Here is a 17,399-nt window from a genome sequence, read left to right as displayed (position 1 = left end):
ACTTTTAAAGGGAGCTAAAATAAAACTCTAAATAAAAAGTAAGCACATTATCAAGTTTTGACATTGGCTACCTAAAATTAAGGCATTAAATTCATGACTGGAAAATTTAAAAGTTTCTCTGATTTCTCTTTGTGTGTATATATACAGACAAGTTCTATTCTTAAAACTCTTACTTTTATATTATGAATCCCCATAGTTTTCCATGAAAATGCACTTGAAGTTATACAAGTGCTTGGCATATTGTTGGTATCTAGTTGAATTTGATGTTTGCTTAATAGAACAAAGAAAACATTCTTTTACATAAAAGAGATCTCATTTCCTAAACTTCAGTTAGGAAAATAAGAAGTACCTTTAATCATGTTTAATTAATAGTGGCAATAACTGAGAAGATTATTATTTAAAGACAGAGTAAGTTATTTCACTGTACTGCATAATCTGCTCCTAAGCAAAAGGAAAACAAACAAAAAAAACCAACAGCAATAACAAAAAAACAACAAAACAAACAAACAAACAAACAAAAAACACTGCTTCACCAAAGAAGTTAGGAGAGGCTAAGAACATACTAAAAATACTTTATTGTCATTTCTAAATGCGCTAAATACATGTTCAAAATGGAATGTACTGTACATTTTACAAAACAGCCTTCATTGGGGCAAAAATAATACACAAAAACAGACAGATCCCATTTAAAAGTGACAGTTTTCCTATGTGGCAGTAACTTTCCAATGTACGATAAGTAATCCATCTTGCCACCATAAAAGGGACTAAACATTATATGCAGTTTGAAGTGATCGAATGCCAGCTTTTATATAAAAGCAGAAAATATCAGCATCCTGGAATAATTTTCATTCCTGGCCCATTTTCTGCCCACTGAAAAAATTTGCACTGCTTTTCCTTCCCAAGGGGACACACAAAAAAATGCTTTCCATTGTTAGGTCCAATCTTCAACACCGTCCTCATGATGGAGCGTTTGCCGTGGTGACAGAGCGGGAAGGATAGATCTGCCCACTGCGGAGAAAAGAGGGTGTAGAGTTTATGTGGACGTGAGAGGGAGGGTCAGGGGCTCATTGATTAGTGCCATAGGGTCTCTGCTGCTGTGACCAGTACTTGATATTCTAAGACAGATGCTTCTTTAGTAGTTGCTCTTAACAAAAACTCTATCCTGATAAAGCATCGCCAACAAATTTGATTGCATCACACAGAAAATTGCCAGAATTCTGAATTCCTTTGTCGAAGGTCATATTTATAGAGTTCTTTGCCTGATTGAGAATCAATGAAAACAACTATAATCTTGCCATAAAGTAATCACTGATATTCTGGCTACGAGTCTGGTTTGGTTAAAATTCAGATCAAAGATGTGTTATGACTTACTACTAAACTTGATTATTCTCTTAGGAAAATAAAAAGTTCCCAGAATTTCCTAGAATAATTTAGGAAGATCCCACTGTATTAGTTTTATTAATTTTGCCCTTATGAGAAGCATAACCCAGACTGTGACATTATTAATTTTAATATTTTTTCTCCATTATATCCATGAATGCTTCTTGAGGAAAAAAAATATCTGTAAGTTCAATAGGATGGTGTCACATTTTGTGCAGGGGTTAAGATCTAAAATCATTAACCATTTTCCCATGGGGAATTCCTTAGGAAATTATTACACTAAAGACATTGTCTCTCTCAATAAGCCCAACCAATAAAGTTTTGTTCCAGCACTGAAGCAGAACAATTCTTTCCTTTCTTTAACTCTGTACCAAATGAAGCAGTTGGAAAAATATGCACTTGTCAACACTGAAATCACACTCAGTGTATGAGGTATTTTCCCTCTGAGGAATGTTGTGAGAATGGCGAAGAGGACCCAAGATTCTTGTTTCCTAATTCGCCTCATCTGCAAGGCAGACTCATAGATTGGAAATGTGTGTGGAATCATCTTCATCTAGATTGCTATTGTGCCATCACTTTTTCTCTTTGTCAAATATATATAGTAGGATGGGCTAAGTGGTACTAAAAATCTGGGGCATATACATAATTTTCTCATATACCTGTATGCCAAGATTCTGATATAGCATTCAAGGATTTTTGAAACAGCAAATTCTCAACTCGTATTATTAGCCATGTGAGTAAGTCACACAATATCTTTCTTTCTTAACCATAGCAATAATTTTACCTGAGTTTACAAATATCATACATCTAAAAATTTAAGTGATTATTTTTTGAAACTTTTTGCATGAACCTTTTGCATTTGAAATGATTCAACGTTTAGTGTTTAAAATCAGAAAAGGGTTGCTCTTTATCATTGTGTAGGAATGAAGTACTCAATGACACTGTAGTAAGCTTCATCAATCTCATACGTACATGAAAAAATCCACATTGTGCTTCTCTGGGTAGAGGACACGCATAAAACTGCCTGCCCTTGTTTTCACCATCTTTTCTCACAACTCGGAGAACACAGAGGCGGTCGTGTTTACTGCAGTGAGGACTGCCAGCATTTAATGTACAAGTACCATCTGCCGTATTAATTTGAAGTGCACTGTAATGACAGGTTACAAAAGAGCTACACCATAATAGCACTAAAGGAATCGCCCACCCCACCTCATCCCCAAGTTGGAATCCTCCTGGCCCAAAGAAATTGTACCAAAGAATGTTCCGTGGACAACATCAGGTCATTATGCAAACTGTTCAGTCTTTTACACTCCTGTTTTTCCCAGGTAAGTCTAATTTACTCGCAAACTTGCCTACATACCTAAAGGATAGCCTTGAAATGTCTGCAAAATAAAAACAGAGAAATGATGCATCCAATACATCCCACATCTTAGCTTTCATTTGTGATAGCTGTTTGTCTCTTATCCAACACTCCACGAGAGCCCTTTTATTTCCTCTAAAATATTCCCCTGTCTTGTCCTCCGCCCCTCAAAATAACAAGTCACAATCATCTCTAATTATATTCTCATCAGTAGCAAACTCTCATCAATGGGTCTGACAAGGCTGAAGAGATCACTGGTTCTACAGTCCACTTCAAAGACAATTTTCTATGCTTTTCTTTGATCAAGGCCACTATAATAGGTGCAATCACATTTCAGCCAGGAACAGCCTGCCCGGCAGTGCAGACATGTGTATTTTGTAAAGCTAATAGGGAGCTTGATTCTTCCCCTGAGGAATCAAGGGAAGCTCCATTTTCTCCCACGATTAAGATCAAGAGAGTCCTGTGAACAAAGGTCAAAGGTTGGGCTTCCCCTGCGGTTGTATCACTGGCATTTTCTCTTTGAAAAGAAACTTCACTGTTATTTTTAATTTTTTATATTTTGCATACTTTAATAATGCCTTTCTATGAGTTATTCTCTTTAATAAACCAGAGGAAGGGAAAAAGCACTCACATTAATTAAAACAGAAGCCCTCCCCCTTAACTTCCCTATTTTTAACTTTTTAATGATACAAAAGTTCATTCTTTTTCATTAATTTCTAAGGAACAAACTATCATTCTTAAGTAATTTCTTAAAAATCAGTGTTAGTTTCTCTTTCCCTTGCTCCCTAAACTACATTCTTTACATACTTAGTGCCACAATGATACCCTGAGGCATCATATCTAATTGAAATGTTTAGAGAACTTCCCCCAGTTTGACTGAGATATAACTGACATAGAAATTTCATCTTTTATTTGTGAAGTTGGTTTAATCTCAATTGTTAAACAGATGCTTAAATATATCGTTTTAAATGGACTCAAATTTATGTTTGGGATGAATGCAAACATTTTGAGAGTCCTTTCTGAAGCTTTTCATAGAGCAAAGCATCAGTAAAATTAAATAGTTGCTATTGCAAAGAAAATCATTGCAATTAAATATTTTACCTGCACCTATTTCACTGATAACCTTTTTGAAGGTGAAGGACATTAGCTTATATTTTAAAATGATGGCTAATACCAACCCAGAAAGAGGGAAAAGAAGAGAGTTTTTTTTTTTCCTCTATAAATCTCCCTCCATTTCACCCAAGAGACAATATATTATAAATTCACAGGTTCAGGAAAGATAAATATCTAGATGATTATAGAGAAGAGAAGGGGTCAAAATTAAAGCAAGTGGGTCACAAATATTGTCTTAAAAAAAATGTTAAAGGAGGAAAAAAAAGAAGAAGAATAACAGCCTAGATAACAATTCATTATCATTTCCTAATCTACTTGTTTCAACCTAGCCAGGGACAGGTTGACATCTTCATACTGGTAATGCTTTTCTGGCGAAGAGGCCAGTGGAAGGCAGGAATACGCTGGAAAGGAAAGCAAAGACTGCAGTTTTATCTGCCCCTCGGTCCCTTTTCTCCGCTGTTGGAACCCATTTCTTCTGTTAAAAAAACTAACCCCAGGCTACTTATATAAGGTCAATTGTCTGGAAGCACTACCAACTCTTGGGTGCCTTAGAAATGTAGGAATTACCCAGCCCCACTCGGGATCCTTGGCAGAATCAGAACCCTTGTTAACAAGATTCCAGATGTTTTACATACACATGACATTGCAGAGCTTCCAATTAATGTAACCAAGATACTGATGCCACCTGTGATCATATTAGCTCTAAATATGCACAGCTAATCTTAATTTTATGCTAGGAAACATCCAGAATAATTAAATGTCTTAATTAATTGAGGACATCTTGATTCCTATTTGTTTTCATCATTGGAAAACTTTCTAAAATGTTGCTGGGCATTTTCTTTAGGGATAGCAGACCAAATAGTTTAATTAAGTTTGAATAATTAGGACCATTATTTGACTAGGAATTCTGAATTATGAATCCTCTATTAATGTAACAGGTTCAGGGTTGGCAAATATTTTCAGTTAACTCATAATTTAGACTTGTGGTCTCTGTGATATCATAGTCTTGTAGTTTCTGTACTGACTACTCCACTGTGCTGTTACAGCATGAATAGCAGTCATAGATAATAGGTAAACCAATGGCGACGGACATGTTCCAATACAGCTTTGTCTACAGAAACAGATGGAAGGTTGGATTTGGTCCTGTTGGCCTCAGTTGCTGAGGAAGAAGTCACCAACTCTGAGAACAATGTTGGATACATAACAGGTTCACACTAAATAGTTGTAAATAACATGGAACAAAGATCTGATTAAAGAATATGGGTTTGTGCCACAGGGACTACAACTGAGATGGAAAAATGCATAAAATGATGTAAAAATAAACTATTATATTATTTATTAAAAAAAAAAAGATTACAGTTTGTCATTTTAAAATGGATATTGTTTTTGGCCCTCCCTGGCACAGCGGGTTAAAGCACAGCACTAACAAGCTAAAGCCACTTTAGCATGAGCTCGATCCCCACCCCAGAGGTGATCACAAAGCACAGCAGACCTCTGCTGACCTGCCCGCTGCTCTCCTTTGCCAATCTGCCTGTTCTGCTCCCCACTCTGTCTTTGGTGAATCCTCTCATCACCCCTGCACCTCTGGTCTGTACCCCAGTTCTGTATGCATAAATAAATAAATCTTTTAAAAAAATGGATAGTGTTTTTTCTATGACTGGTTTGTCATGGTTAAACTTATTTCAGAGATAGGATGATTCATTATTATAAAAACATTGTCTAAAGTTTTGGAACTAATTAGTCTTATGAATGTAGATTTTGCAGTTCAGCAGTATTTCAAGGATTAAAACAAGCAGAGGTTAAATGACACATTCTGGAGGATGCCAAGTGGTTCTGAATCCTTGGGGACTGAAAACTCTAGAAGTTAGTAGAAGGTATTGGTAATGGCGTGGATGGTGGGGGTAGATCTTTGGCATTGAGTGTGAGAAAATATGACTTTGTTAGTTTCATTTTTCTCTTCTCCATGAACCTTTGCATTAGCTCAGGAAGAATTTCAACCTCAAACACATATATTAGAAAATAAATCACTGTTTTGTGTTGTGTTTACAATGATTGCATCAAAGGCTTAAAACTCTTTCTAGCAGTGGTTCTTAACTGCTAAAAAATTGGTTCATCCATCTAATTTATAATCCAGTAGCTGGAATAAAATTCAAGTACATAGATCTAAAGACTGATCTGAAAACATGCCACCTCACCATGGCATGTATATGAGGTGATGAGACCAGTAATTAAGAGAACAAAAGGCAAATTAATTCTCATATAATTATTAATGAAAAAATGAATAGGCTATGAATTCTCTGAGTGGACCACCTGCTTTAATCGTATTATGTTGTGAGCTCCTGCTGGCGTCTCGTCCACAAGATGAGAACACTACCCACTATCGCTGCCAGACAAGGAGAAAAATGAAATAAATGACAGTAATTTGCAATTTATTCCCTGTAAAGTAGCTGGGTGCAGAAAGGCTGCTGGGTGAATTTATTTCATCACTTGACATTTATTCTGCTAGTTGATTTTGATTGATTGTGGAGACTTGGTCCTGGAGTTCTTATATTCCACACATACACACACACTGCAGCATTTCAAGTAACGCTGTGAGCTGTGATTAATCATCTGACCCTATTACTAATGGCTTATAAAGAAATCATTTAAATTTAAGGTTACATTAATGTTTTCTCAAATCTCTAATTCATTAGTTAAATTGTCTGAGATTTTCTATAAAGCACGAAGGAAATAAAAATATGCCAAGCTATTTCATCTGGGTACAACGAATGTCACAATATTTTTGAAATGATCACATCTCTTTTCTTCTTCAGCTACAGACCAGAAAAAGGTGTTCAGAAGTGATTTTCTCTACAAGCTAGTCTCCTCCCTCAGATACCCTTAACTAGCTCTTTCATGAACTTTAGTCAGGAGATTTTAATTAGGTTTAAAATGAAAAGGCTGTATGCTAATCTAAACAGTTAAAAATGGTCCCACAGCTTAATTTAAATGTTGATCATCTGTGGGTATCACAAATAAAAGTTGAACTTTTGTTATTAAAATGAGTGTAAATAAAAGAAAATCAGTCAAGGACAACTCATCCAGATTAACTATAGTAAATGTAGAGACTGGACAGAAAATATGAGATAAAAATGTCTATTGACCAAAACTCTCTTGGAATTCAATTACAAAAGATGCTTTAAGAATTCTCAATTTGGACCTCCCTGGTGGATCAGGGGTTAAAGTCTCAACACTATGAAGCTATGCACAGCCACTGTAATGGGAGTTCGATTCCTGCTGCAACATGGCGCAGCAGACCTCTCCTGTGTCACCTGCTGCTCCTCTCAGCAGTATATTTCAGTACTTCTGCCAGTTCTGCTCCCCCTTTGTCTCTGATGAATCCTCTCACCGCCCCAACCCACCTCTGGCTGACACCCCAGTTCTTGTATGCATAAATAAAGAAAATAAATCATTAAAAAAAAATCACCTCTGGGTCCTCCCTGGTGGTGCAGCGGGTTAAAAAAGCACAGCACTAAGAAACTAAAGTTCGATACGCATGAGTTTGATCCCCGGCCCCAGAGGTGACCCACATGGCGCAGCAGCCCTCTCCTGACCTGCCCACTGCTCCCTTCAGCAGTGTACTTTGTAGACCTGCCTGTTCTGCTCCCCACTGTCTCTGGTGAAGCCTCTCATCGCCCTTGTATCTCTGGCTTGTACCCCAGTTCTGTATGCATAAATATATCTTAAAAAAATATATATCAGTTTGACTAAGAGGATCTACCCTGTGGCTCCCACCTCACCACCAAGAGGAAGTGTTTCAGTCAGGGGACAAGAGTAAGCAGAGGGAACACTGCCCCAAGTGCCTCCAGTCCTTCTGAGTTTACTTTACATCCCAAGAAAAGGCACACCTGGGAAGAAGACCCTTCACCTTCACTTCAGTGAAAAATACTACATATATAGATATATATAGGCTTTCTAAAGCAAGCAAACAAATCAACTTGGTGAAGAAAATTGTGGAGAGGCGTCTCTGACAGAGATAGTTAAAAGCGCAGAAAAAAGACAAATCTAGGTGGAGGAGCTGACTGATCAGGAACTGCCAGTGATTACTAAAGGAAGGGTAAGCTGGTTTACTAAAGTTTCTTCCTCCTGGTGAAAGCAGCTGGGCTCTGCTCAGGATGCTCTTCTCAGCCTGGCAGGCTGACTGCCTGGGAGCACCATGTTTTCATTTCAGACACAAGAATAGCAGGTGTGTTCCCGGTCCCTGTGTGGTTGGAACAAAGACCACCACACACAGCTGTCTGAGATGCACCCCCTTTCCTCAGCAGACACATCAGTAACCTGTCTGAGATGCCCTTTCTTTAGAAGACACTTGGTCAACTTCTACAAACGCGTTTCCCTTTTACAAGAACTTATGTTGTTGGAAGGAAATCCTTGAAAAAATGCTCACTGCTTGATAACTAGTAAGATTATAGGGGGAGGGGCGTTAAACACTCTTTATTATAACTTTCCACTTTTTCCAAATATTTTCTTTTGAGAATGTATAACCAGTAAAACAACAACTTTTTATAGCTGTAGGAAATTCTTTTTTTTTTCCATTTTCCTCCCTTTTCCAACATTAAGCTAGAGAAGGCAAAGTTTGCAAATTACTAGTATTTCAGTTTGATTTACATTACCCAAATAAAGTCAGCTTTCTTAGCAATGGATGGTTTTTCTGTCTTCTTAATACTTCATGCAAACACTTTAAAGGTCATGGTTATAAGCATCCTACCTGTTAGAAAATCCAGGGTTGCAGCTCTTGGGATCTGGTGATGAGTAGTGGGTTGTCTTCAATTTTTTATGTGCCGGGCTAAATAATTTAGACTCAGAGCAGACCACAGGTGATGTGTTCGGTTTGTTAGATTGCAGAGTTTGGCTGTTTGTCCTCTGCTTGGAGGGGGGCCGTCTACCACGAAAACATATAGGAGTGGATGGAGAGTAGGGGAATTCTCCACCTACGGTCTGGTTTAGGTTTTTGGTTCTTTCCAAAGGATTGGACGTATTGCTAACATTGGTCAAGACAAGGGTTGTCGTACCAAATGCAGTTTTCCTGTTGATTTTCACATCTGCACTGGGTTTTCCAAACTCATTGCAAGGGTACTTCACTAGGCTGCTCACGGCAACCAGATTGTCTTTATTGCTGAGTAATGAATCTAAAAGGAGAAAGACATAATTCAGTAATCCTATATATAGACTATATTGACTATTTGAAACATCTCTTAATTTGATTACATCATTTATTCATTTATCATAGTGTACTAACACAGAGAGCTAGTAAAACAAAGTAAGCATGGGTAATTCAGATTTTACTGTATTTTTATTAGGAAATGAAGTCTTATATAAATAGCAAAATTCTAACAACTTGGAGGGGCCTCAGTTGGGTTTACAAAGATTTATATTTGCTTTGCCTTATGTTTACATACTTAAAGGTTATTCAGCTATTAGTTTTGTTACAATTAGAACATGCTAAAACAGTGGTAATTAAGATGTGACGTCCCATAAAGCTTTAGATGAGCAATTGGAGGCCGGTGTTGAGAACAGCAGATCTATTTCTTGAAGAAACAAAGTGAAAGGCTTATTTAGACCAAGTAAAGATGAACCACAAAGACTTAACATTGCTAAATATGTTTCACAAAGTATAAAACAGTTAATGGGTGTGTAAAGCCACTGCAATGTGCTCAAATCAGTGTGGGAAACTAAGGCTGGTTTCCTGAGGGCTCTGGTGGAGGATTCTGTAGGGTGAGTGGGGTGTGAGAAACAGGAGCCCCAACCCCCTTCCAAAGCTGTGCATGGGTGATGCTGTTTTCCTGGCCCAGAGAACAAAACACAGCATGAAGGCAAGTAAAAGTGTGGAGGTTCCTAAGTCAAGAAGGAAATTTCTCATCTCTAATTGAAGAAAGAAAGAACTCTCCGAGAGCACAATGCACCCACACCAATGAGACAGCTCTTAATCACAGGTCTCCTCTGAGCTTTTGCATTCTCTGAACGCATGGAATTGTGAGCTCTAAAGAGTTATTTTGAAGGATTTCAATGAAATCAGTACAATTGTCTGGGTAAAGATTTTAATAACAAGGGGTAGGAAGGATAAAGAAGTGGAAAAAAATTCAGCCTTTTCCTATTCCACCTGCAAAGATATTCTTACAGAAATCCTCCCTTTCAATTTATGAAGCACTTGGACTGAATATCAAACTCAAAAGTTGCTGAAATCTGCATAAAACAAAGCTTTATTGAATAATTCATTAGAAACAGTAGAGAACAGATGTGATCATCTCAGTTTTTTGAGATACAAAGGCACATACTCTTTTAGCAAGCATGTTTTTCCTCCCTGTTAGAAAAATATTCAACAGGATATTAGCTTGGTTTACAAGCCAGTTTGGTGATTCTTTAAACCATTCAGAAAGAAAGCATTATACGTAGTTATGAAATATCGACTTGGAACAAGATACATACCTCACTTCCTGTAATTAACCTTCTTTATAATAGAACTCAACATCAAGTGTGTATTACCTGCTGGCCTTGATGTCAGGCAAGCCTCACATGTCTCAGAAGAAGGCAGATTTATCAGTGTACAGGCCATACACGCCCACTGCTCTTCAGACCTCCCAGCCACAGAGTCCATGATCTGATACCCCCCACTGCACGGCCAATGGAGTGGACTGTTTCTAGTGGGCAGCTGGCTAGAAAAGAAGTTTTAAAGTTCATCATTAAGCTGTTACTATTGCCTGTTCTTATATTTTTTGGATCCTTTAGAAGCTATTACAGACCCATAAATATCCAAATGTTGCATATTTATTACTGCTCTGTTCTAGCCCAGAATAAAATGTTTTCACTTGGGCCGTGCTTATTGCTGTTCAAGGCAGAAAGAACCAATAAGCCCTGCTATTTCAAGTTAAAAGTTGCATTTTTTTAAAGCTCCGTAAAAATATTTGCCATAACTGTGAAGAAGTGTTTCTTAAGTAATGCTTTAATGAAGTGGTACTCTTCCCAAAGCAAAGCTAAAAATATGTTTACTCAACCAAATTAGGGGAAAACAAGTTATGCAGAAAGTAGAATTGAAAGTAAACTGAGGAAAAGTCTGACACTGATTTCTGAAAAAGCCATGTGCCTTTGCAGTTTATAGTATCTACTAATCACTAAGTTAGTTTGTTGATACAGTCATGAAAATAACCTGGTATTATTTCCCTTCAGGTAAAAATAATACTTGATGTGTTGACTATCTAGATATGTCAGTGATCTTATTAATAAATTAGTGAGCAAGTGTTCAACCCAGCCCTGATTTCTGGTCACAAACATAAATCATGATTCTCTACCTACAACAACACCTTGTTATCCAAAGGCTTTAGAAAGATCCAGACTGGTCCTAGTCTGAGATGCTCGAAGTCAGGGGAACTCACCACGTGGTTGCGGTTAAACACATGCCAATGCCAGCAATTCCTTTTTATGACTGATACTGTATATCTGATATATATTTTTAAAAAGCTCTAACTCCTGACTGTTAGCCACAGTGAAGTGGGAGTGATTACCTATTCCAAAATAACATCTGTAATTTAAAGCACTTACATAGCAACTTCCCTTACTGCTCCATTTCCACCTCACCAACTAGTAATTATTTCTAATCTCCACTTGGATGTGTAACTGGGATTTCAAACTTACTATGCTTCTCATTGGTTGACGACTGGCCTCCCAGAGAAAGTAGATCAGAAGCTCCAGGGCTTTATACACATTATTTTATGAAGACAGGGTCTTTGCATTTGTAATTAAGGACCTCGACACAGTCAAATATCCCGCTCCTCTGGCCCAATCACAAGTGTTCTAATAAGAGATGGCGTAGGAGCAATCAAAAAAGATAAACGCATGCCTTTTGCAGCAACATGGATGGAGCTGGAAGGGATCATGCTTAGTGAAATAAGCCAGAAAGAAAAAGAAAATACCGGATGGTTTTACTCATTACAAGAACATAAAGGATCGGGGGACAAAAAAATAATAATAATGAATAACTATATACCAGAGACATTTTATGGGGGTGGAGTAGAGATGGAATCAAAAATGGGGGTCGGGGGGCACGGGGAAATGCACTGGACTATGGTGATGGCACACGGGTGAATTGGTGGTGGGAACCCCACGGGGATCACAACTGAGATCGAAAAAGGCACAAAGTGATGGAAAAATAAACTATAAAAGAGAGAGAGATGGAGTAGGAGCAGTAAGCAGAGATGGGAGTGAACTGAAGCGATGGTGGTGGCCTTCAGCGGCCCAGGGCAACGGTGGACTTTGCCTCAGAGCCTCTGCGGGGAGCACAGCCCTGCCCACGTCTGCAGCAGGACCCAAAGCCACGACCCTCTTGCACGCAGATTCGTGGGAGAGTAGTTTCTGTTGCTTCTACTGCCCAGTTTGTGGTGCCATAAGAAACTAGGAACATCAAATTCATGCCCCCTTTCCCCTCAATCTGCAACTCCACCGCTTTGTCTCTCGTCAGTAAAGGACATCCGCACGCACTCCAGTGACTGGGTCTAAAACCCGTGAGTTCGTCTCCACACTTCTTACCCACATCCCACACCGCACCCATCAACCAAGCCTGCTCCGCTGCAGAGGCAGAAGCGTGAAGAATGGAAGTGTTCTTGCCAGATGCGCACTGGGGTGGAGAGAGTCAGTCCCGGGGTTCTAGAAGGGCAGGTAGCAGTACCCTATAAAATCTCACCGGATGTCAACAAGTTGCGGATTTTCTTTTTGACAGTGAGGACAGAAATATGTCATTCTGCAATTCTCCCCTAAGCGACACACAGTGACTTTGCAGCCGCACCGACCACAATTAGGACGCTTGTAAACCTTATAGTGTTTAGAGATAGCTGATCCTGCTTTATGGCACTGCAGAAAATAAATAAAAATAAAAATAATGTTATCTACAAGACGGTGTTGCTAAGAAGTCCTTTTTGAACCTACCTTTCTGGAAGTCATTTCTGAAAATAAGCTGTTGAACGTTAACGTATGTTTGTACATATTTCCACATAATCTTTTCTTTCATGAGAAAAAGGTAGATAATAGTAATATAGGTTAAATACACTTTGTATGAAATAATTGACATTATTTTATAACATTAGTATTCAAAGCTATTCTTTGCATAACTTTACCCTCTTATCTAAAAGGGATATAAAAGTTCTATAATTTAAAATGTCTTTCATGCTTTTAAGATTTTTTTAATTAAACATAATTATGTGGTTATATGAAAAAGACTAGATTAGCTTTAAATCTGATTATTTTTAGAACACTGAAGCTGTTAGTTTCAAGACCAAAAAGTTATTTCTAGGAGGAAAGTTTAACAAGACCATCCTTTCTTTTGACCTGAGAAAGGACAGGGTTTTTTGTTAACTTTATAGATTCATTAAAAAAGAAAATAAAATTCAACTGCAATCCTAGCCAAGAGCATGTTCTACTTTGGTATAAATTATTTTTCAAGAAATGTTTTGATATTCTGTCACCATTTTATTCTTCCCAAATACATTTAAAGCTCTTACAAAGAGAATATATTGAGTTTACATCAGCAAGTGAATTTATAAGTCCAGGGTATGACTCCCCACATCCAAGCTGACAAATACTTACATTTATTTACCAAAATATTGAAATAGGCAGTTGTCTAATTATCTTTCTCCGAAAGAATAAGTGAGCCTATACAATATTAAAACAGTCCCAGAGGGCCCTCCTTGGTGGTCCAAGGGGTTAAGCTCAGCGCTATCAAGCTACTGTCAGCCACTCAGCAGGAGTTCGATCCCACCAGGGAGCTGACCCACATGGTGCAACAGACCTGTCCTGTCCTACCTGCTGCTCCCCTCAGTCAGGTGTCTCTCTCAACCTGTCTTTCAGTTCCCCAGTCTGTCTTTAGTGAATCCTCTCAAGCCCCATACCTCTGGCCTGTACCCCAGGCCAGATGCATAAATAAATAAATCTTAAACAAAACAAAACAGACATATGGAACAAGCATTCATTAATACTTCAGGTCAATTAGTGAAGAATCCCACAGTACTTGCCTTTCTAGTCATAGTAAAATATAATTTTTTGGGCCCTCCCTGGTGGCGCAGCCGCTACAGAATGAGTTCGATTCCCGCCTGCCCCGGAGGTGACCGCATGGCGTGGCAGACCTCTCCTGACCCGCCCGCTGCTCCCCTCGGCAGTGTACTCTGGTCGATCTGCCTGTTTTGCTCCCCGCTCTGTCTCTGGTGAAGCCTCTCGCCACCCCTGAGCCTCTGGCCTGTACCCCAGTTCTGTATGCACAAATAAACAAATCTTTAAAAAAAAAAATATATATATATATATATATATATAACTTTTTTAATATATAAAATGGGTTATGAGGGGGAAAAATCAGATGTATTTATGATACTTTGTTGGTAAAAGTGTATGCATAATTTTCAAAATACACAATTTAGTAAGTATACTTACTTCACCCCTGTAAGACTTTGAATGGGAGAGATGTGTCACCAACCTATTTTACAGATGAAGACACTAAGCTTATACTGAAACACACAGAGAGCTAGTGGGAAAATCTGGTTCATTGAGGAAATCTATGTACCTCAAAGAATAGAATCTGTTTCTTTGGGCTGCTTCTTTTATTTTTATAGGTCCAAACTTAGAACTGGAGTAAAAGTAAAATGCTAACATAAAATGCTAACAACTTTGTATAAAGATAGTTCAATATATTCAGTTGAGTTTGGAATGAACTATGACCTAAGATTTCAAGATGTTAATTATGCCCACAAGGCAGAGTAGCTCTATGGTCTCACCACTAGATGGCTCTAGACAGCTTTACCATTTATGGTGCACTAGAAAAGCATCAAACTAATATTTTATGTAGAAAAAATTTTTGCCCTTACCCTGTAAAAAAGAATGCTGAAAGCACGTGTCATTTTCACAAGGTGATGGATCTGCTCATCTGTTAGCTGACAAACCTTAAAATAGAAAACAACAGAAAATAGTTTCATAATTTGTTCATTACCACAGCAAAATAATACCACTTGCCAATGCTGTCAAAGAAAACTACAAAAAGATTTCAAATATAAGCGATTTTTTAGGCTCCATTTTTCATATAACTATTGCCATTAAGATGAGAGTTCTTTTTAAGAGATAGTATAATAAAAAATATAACATTTTTATTTTTTTATAAATTTTAACTCTAAATTCTGTATTAGATGTCTTCAAAGTCAGCCAACTTGAAAGTCTTGGTGGATTTGAAATGAAACAAACTAAAAGAAAGGGAAGTATAAGCATAGGAGTGGATAGTCATCAAGATCACTATCAAGCTTTAAAAAGAAATGACATATATATGCATCAATATCAAAGTACTTGTTAACACATGGAAGAACTCAGAAACAGACCTTACCAAAGTATTTGTGTGTGTGTGACAGAAACAGGCATAAATCTAAGTGTCACCTTGTAGATGTAATTATCATTTGGTATATGAGTTTTCAGAGGTAACGCCTGAAGAAATTCAGCCTGATGCCTTACCCTTGTTTTATGTATATGGACATATAAATGTATCTACATAATACAGACAGTAACTTAGTAGTTGTCGAAGACTTTGTCCCTGATCAAGGATTATTGGGGGGCAGAACAGGCAGGGTCTTAAGGTGGGAATGGCGTCACCGAGTGGAGATTCCTATAAAAAGGGGGAAAAAGGAAAAAAGGGGAGCGGGTGCGAGGAAGACACGGGAATGGGAGTTGGGTGCAAGTCTTCCTGTTCTGCCTTTTGCAGAAGTTTATTTTATACATTAGGAGCAAGCAGTGGGATGACATCAGCACAGGAGCTAGGCAGAGAGATTACAATCATCTTTTTTTCTACGAATAGTCTGTTTTGACCTTTACTTGAGATTATAACATTCTAAAATCAATCAAGGTTAAAAACAGGTACATAGGTGCACAAAGTTTAAGACTAATATTACTATAGTGGGGATTAACTAAGATAAAAGTCCCTTAAACCTTATCTACTACTTAATGGGTTTTTGTTTTTCTACCTGAGACATCCTGGGAGGCAGGAAGAGGAATTCCTTGCTAATCAAGTCTCTGAATAGGAGACATAGATGAATTTCCTTATCTAAAGACCTGCAAGACTAGCCAGAAGACTTTTGTGGGTTCCTTTGAGGTGTAGCAGGTAGAAAACCTGACTAGTTTCAAACAGGCAACCTGGATGAATTTCCACATCTAAAGGCCAGACAATAGGAAGTTTGAGTAATTCTTAGAAGCTGAATAGAAGGCTAGGTGAAATAGTAGAATGATAAGATTTGGGTTATCCTTCTTCAGGCAGTAAGAGAGACTTTGCAAAAACAGCCCTTTTGTTTTTATTGATCAGCCAGTAGTCAAGTCTCTTGACTTTAGAGGAATTTCTCACCCTGGTGCAGTGCTTGCCTGTCAAGGCAGGCAGGCCTTATGAGGCTGAGACAATCCAATTGTAAACTGAAAGTTGCTCAGAATATTTTGATATTACGATTATACAAAAAGGGAGGCCGTAACATAAGTTAGCAGTGAAAAGTCTGATTTTTCAGAACTTTTCCCGATCTACCTGGAATCTGTCAGATGATAGATGTTGCATAGCTTGTGTCAAGTAGTGACTGTGAAATCTGAAACCACTGATTCAACATAATTATTCTAAAAGTAGCATATATTTTTAATTATTGACTAAAAAGTTAAAAACAGGTGCATTGCTAAAATTCATGTTCTCTTACCATGCTTCATACTATGTTTGGTTCCACTTTGGAATGTTAAACTGCTTTTTCTAGTAATTGTACATATGCTTTTAGGGGAATAACAGTAAAAGTCAGAAATATCATTGCTTTTTAAACTCCTCAGACATTATAGGCAAACAATGTTTCACTAGAAGAATGGCTGGCAGATATATAGATAAAAAGCTAAATTCTCAGTTTAACAGATAATATATTTGGGGTTAGAATATTCTGGTTTTTTTCCCCAAAACAATTTCCATATAAAAATCAAAGTGATTTTAAAAAACTCATCCTTGTTAAAACTCTCTTCATTATTCCCATTTTATATAGAGTGCCTTCAAAAAGCAGAGCAAAATCTGGAAGTATCACTAACTGGTTTCTTCTAAAATTTATTTCCTGCTGACTTGAATTTTATAAAACCTAAGAAATAGTTACATAAAATAAAGCTTTGGATTCCTGTGGGAAAAAAAAAATGACACAGCTGATAGACTGTTTGAATGTCTATAAAAGCCCGAAGGTAGAATTCTTCCCTGGAAGCTAAGATATATGTAATCCTTCCACCTGGGTTTGGTTTTAACTTCTCTGACCTTCTCTGTCAAACTGATTTATCACCATTCTCCTTTCTACAAGTTTAACCTCTTTCTACTAGTTTTTGTTTCTTCTACATATAAGTTAAAGTCCCTGCAATTGAAGAGCAAGAAAAATCATAATAAAACCCAGTTCTTTTCCTGACATCTTCATCTAGCAGTTTAATAAGTTTCCCTTTATTACAAGCTCAGCAACGTTAACATAGCTGGTAAATCTGTTCCCTCTTCTTCGCTGAC

At 37.7% G+C, this 17,399-nt stretch overlaps 1 protein-coding gene across 1 annotated transcript in view; it reads right to left on the bottom strand.

Moving 5' to 3' along the window:
* Positions 1 to 825: 825 nt before the first annotated feature.
* NEIL3 (nei endonuclease VIII-like 3 (E. coli)) overlaps positions 826 to 17,399 on the bottom strand; it is a 40,835-nt gene continuing 24,261 nt past the window's right edge. Inside the window, exons 5-10 of the mRNA XM_004682413.1 lie at positions 14,734 to 14,808; positions 12,567 to 12,733; positions 10,376 to 10,545; positions 8,601 to 9,021; positions 2,353 to 2,527; positions 826 to 1,008 (exon numbers count right to left, since the gene is read on the bottom strand). Coding sequence (XP_004682470.1) covers positions 826 to 1,008; positions 2,353 to 2,527; positions 8,601 to 9,021; positions 10,376 to 10,545; positions 12,567 to 12,733; positions 14,734 to 14,808 — 1,191 coding nt within the window. The remainder of the gene's footprint in view (positions 1,009 to 2,352; positions 2,528 to 8,600; positions 9,022 to 10,375; positions 10,546 to 12,566; positions 12,734 to 14,733; positions 14,809 to 17,399) is intronic.

This window comes from Condylura cristata, unplaced genomic scaffold, assembly GCF_000260355.1.
Source record: "Condylura cristata isolate star-nosed mole 26May11 unplaced genomic scaffold, ConCri1.0 scaffold00014, whole genome shotgun sequence".
NCBI classification, from domain to species: domain Eukaryota; kingdom Metazoa; phylum Chordata; class Mammalia; order Eulipotyphla; family Talpidae; genus Condylura; species Condylura cristata.
Note: the sequence above shows the minus strand (reverse complement) of the source record. Positions and strands in the feature narration are given on the sequence as shown.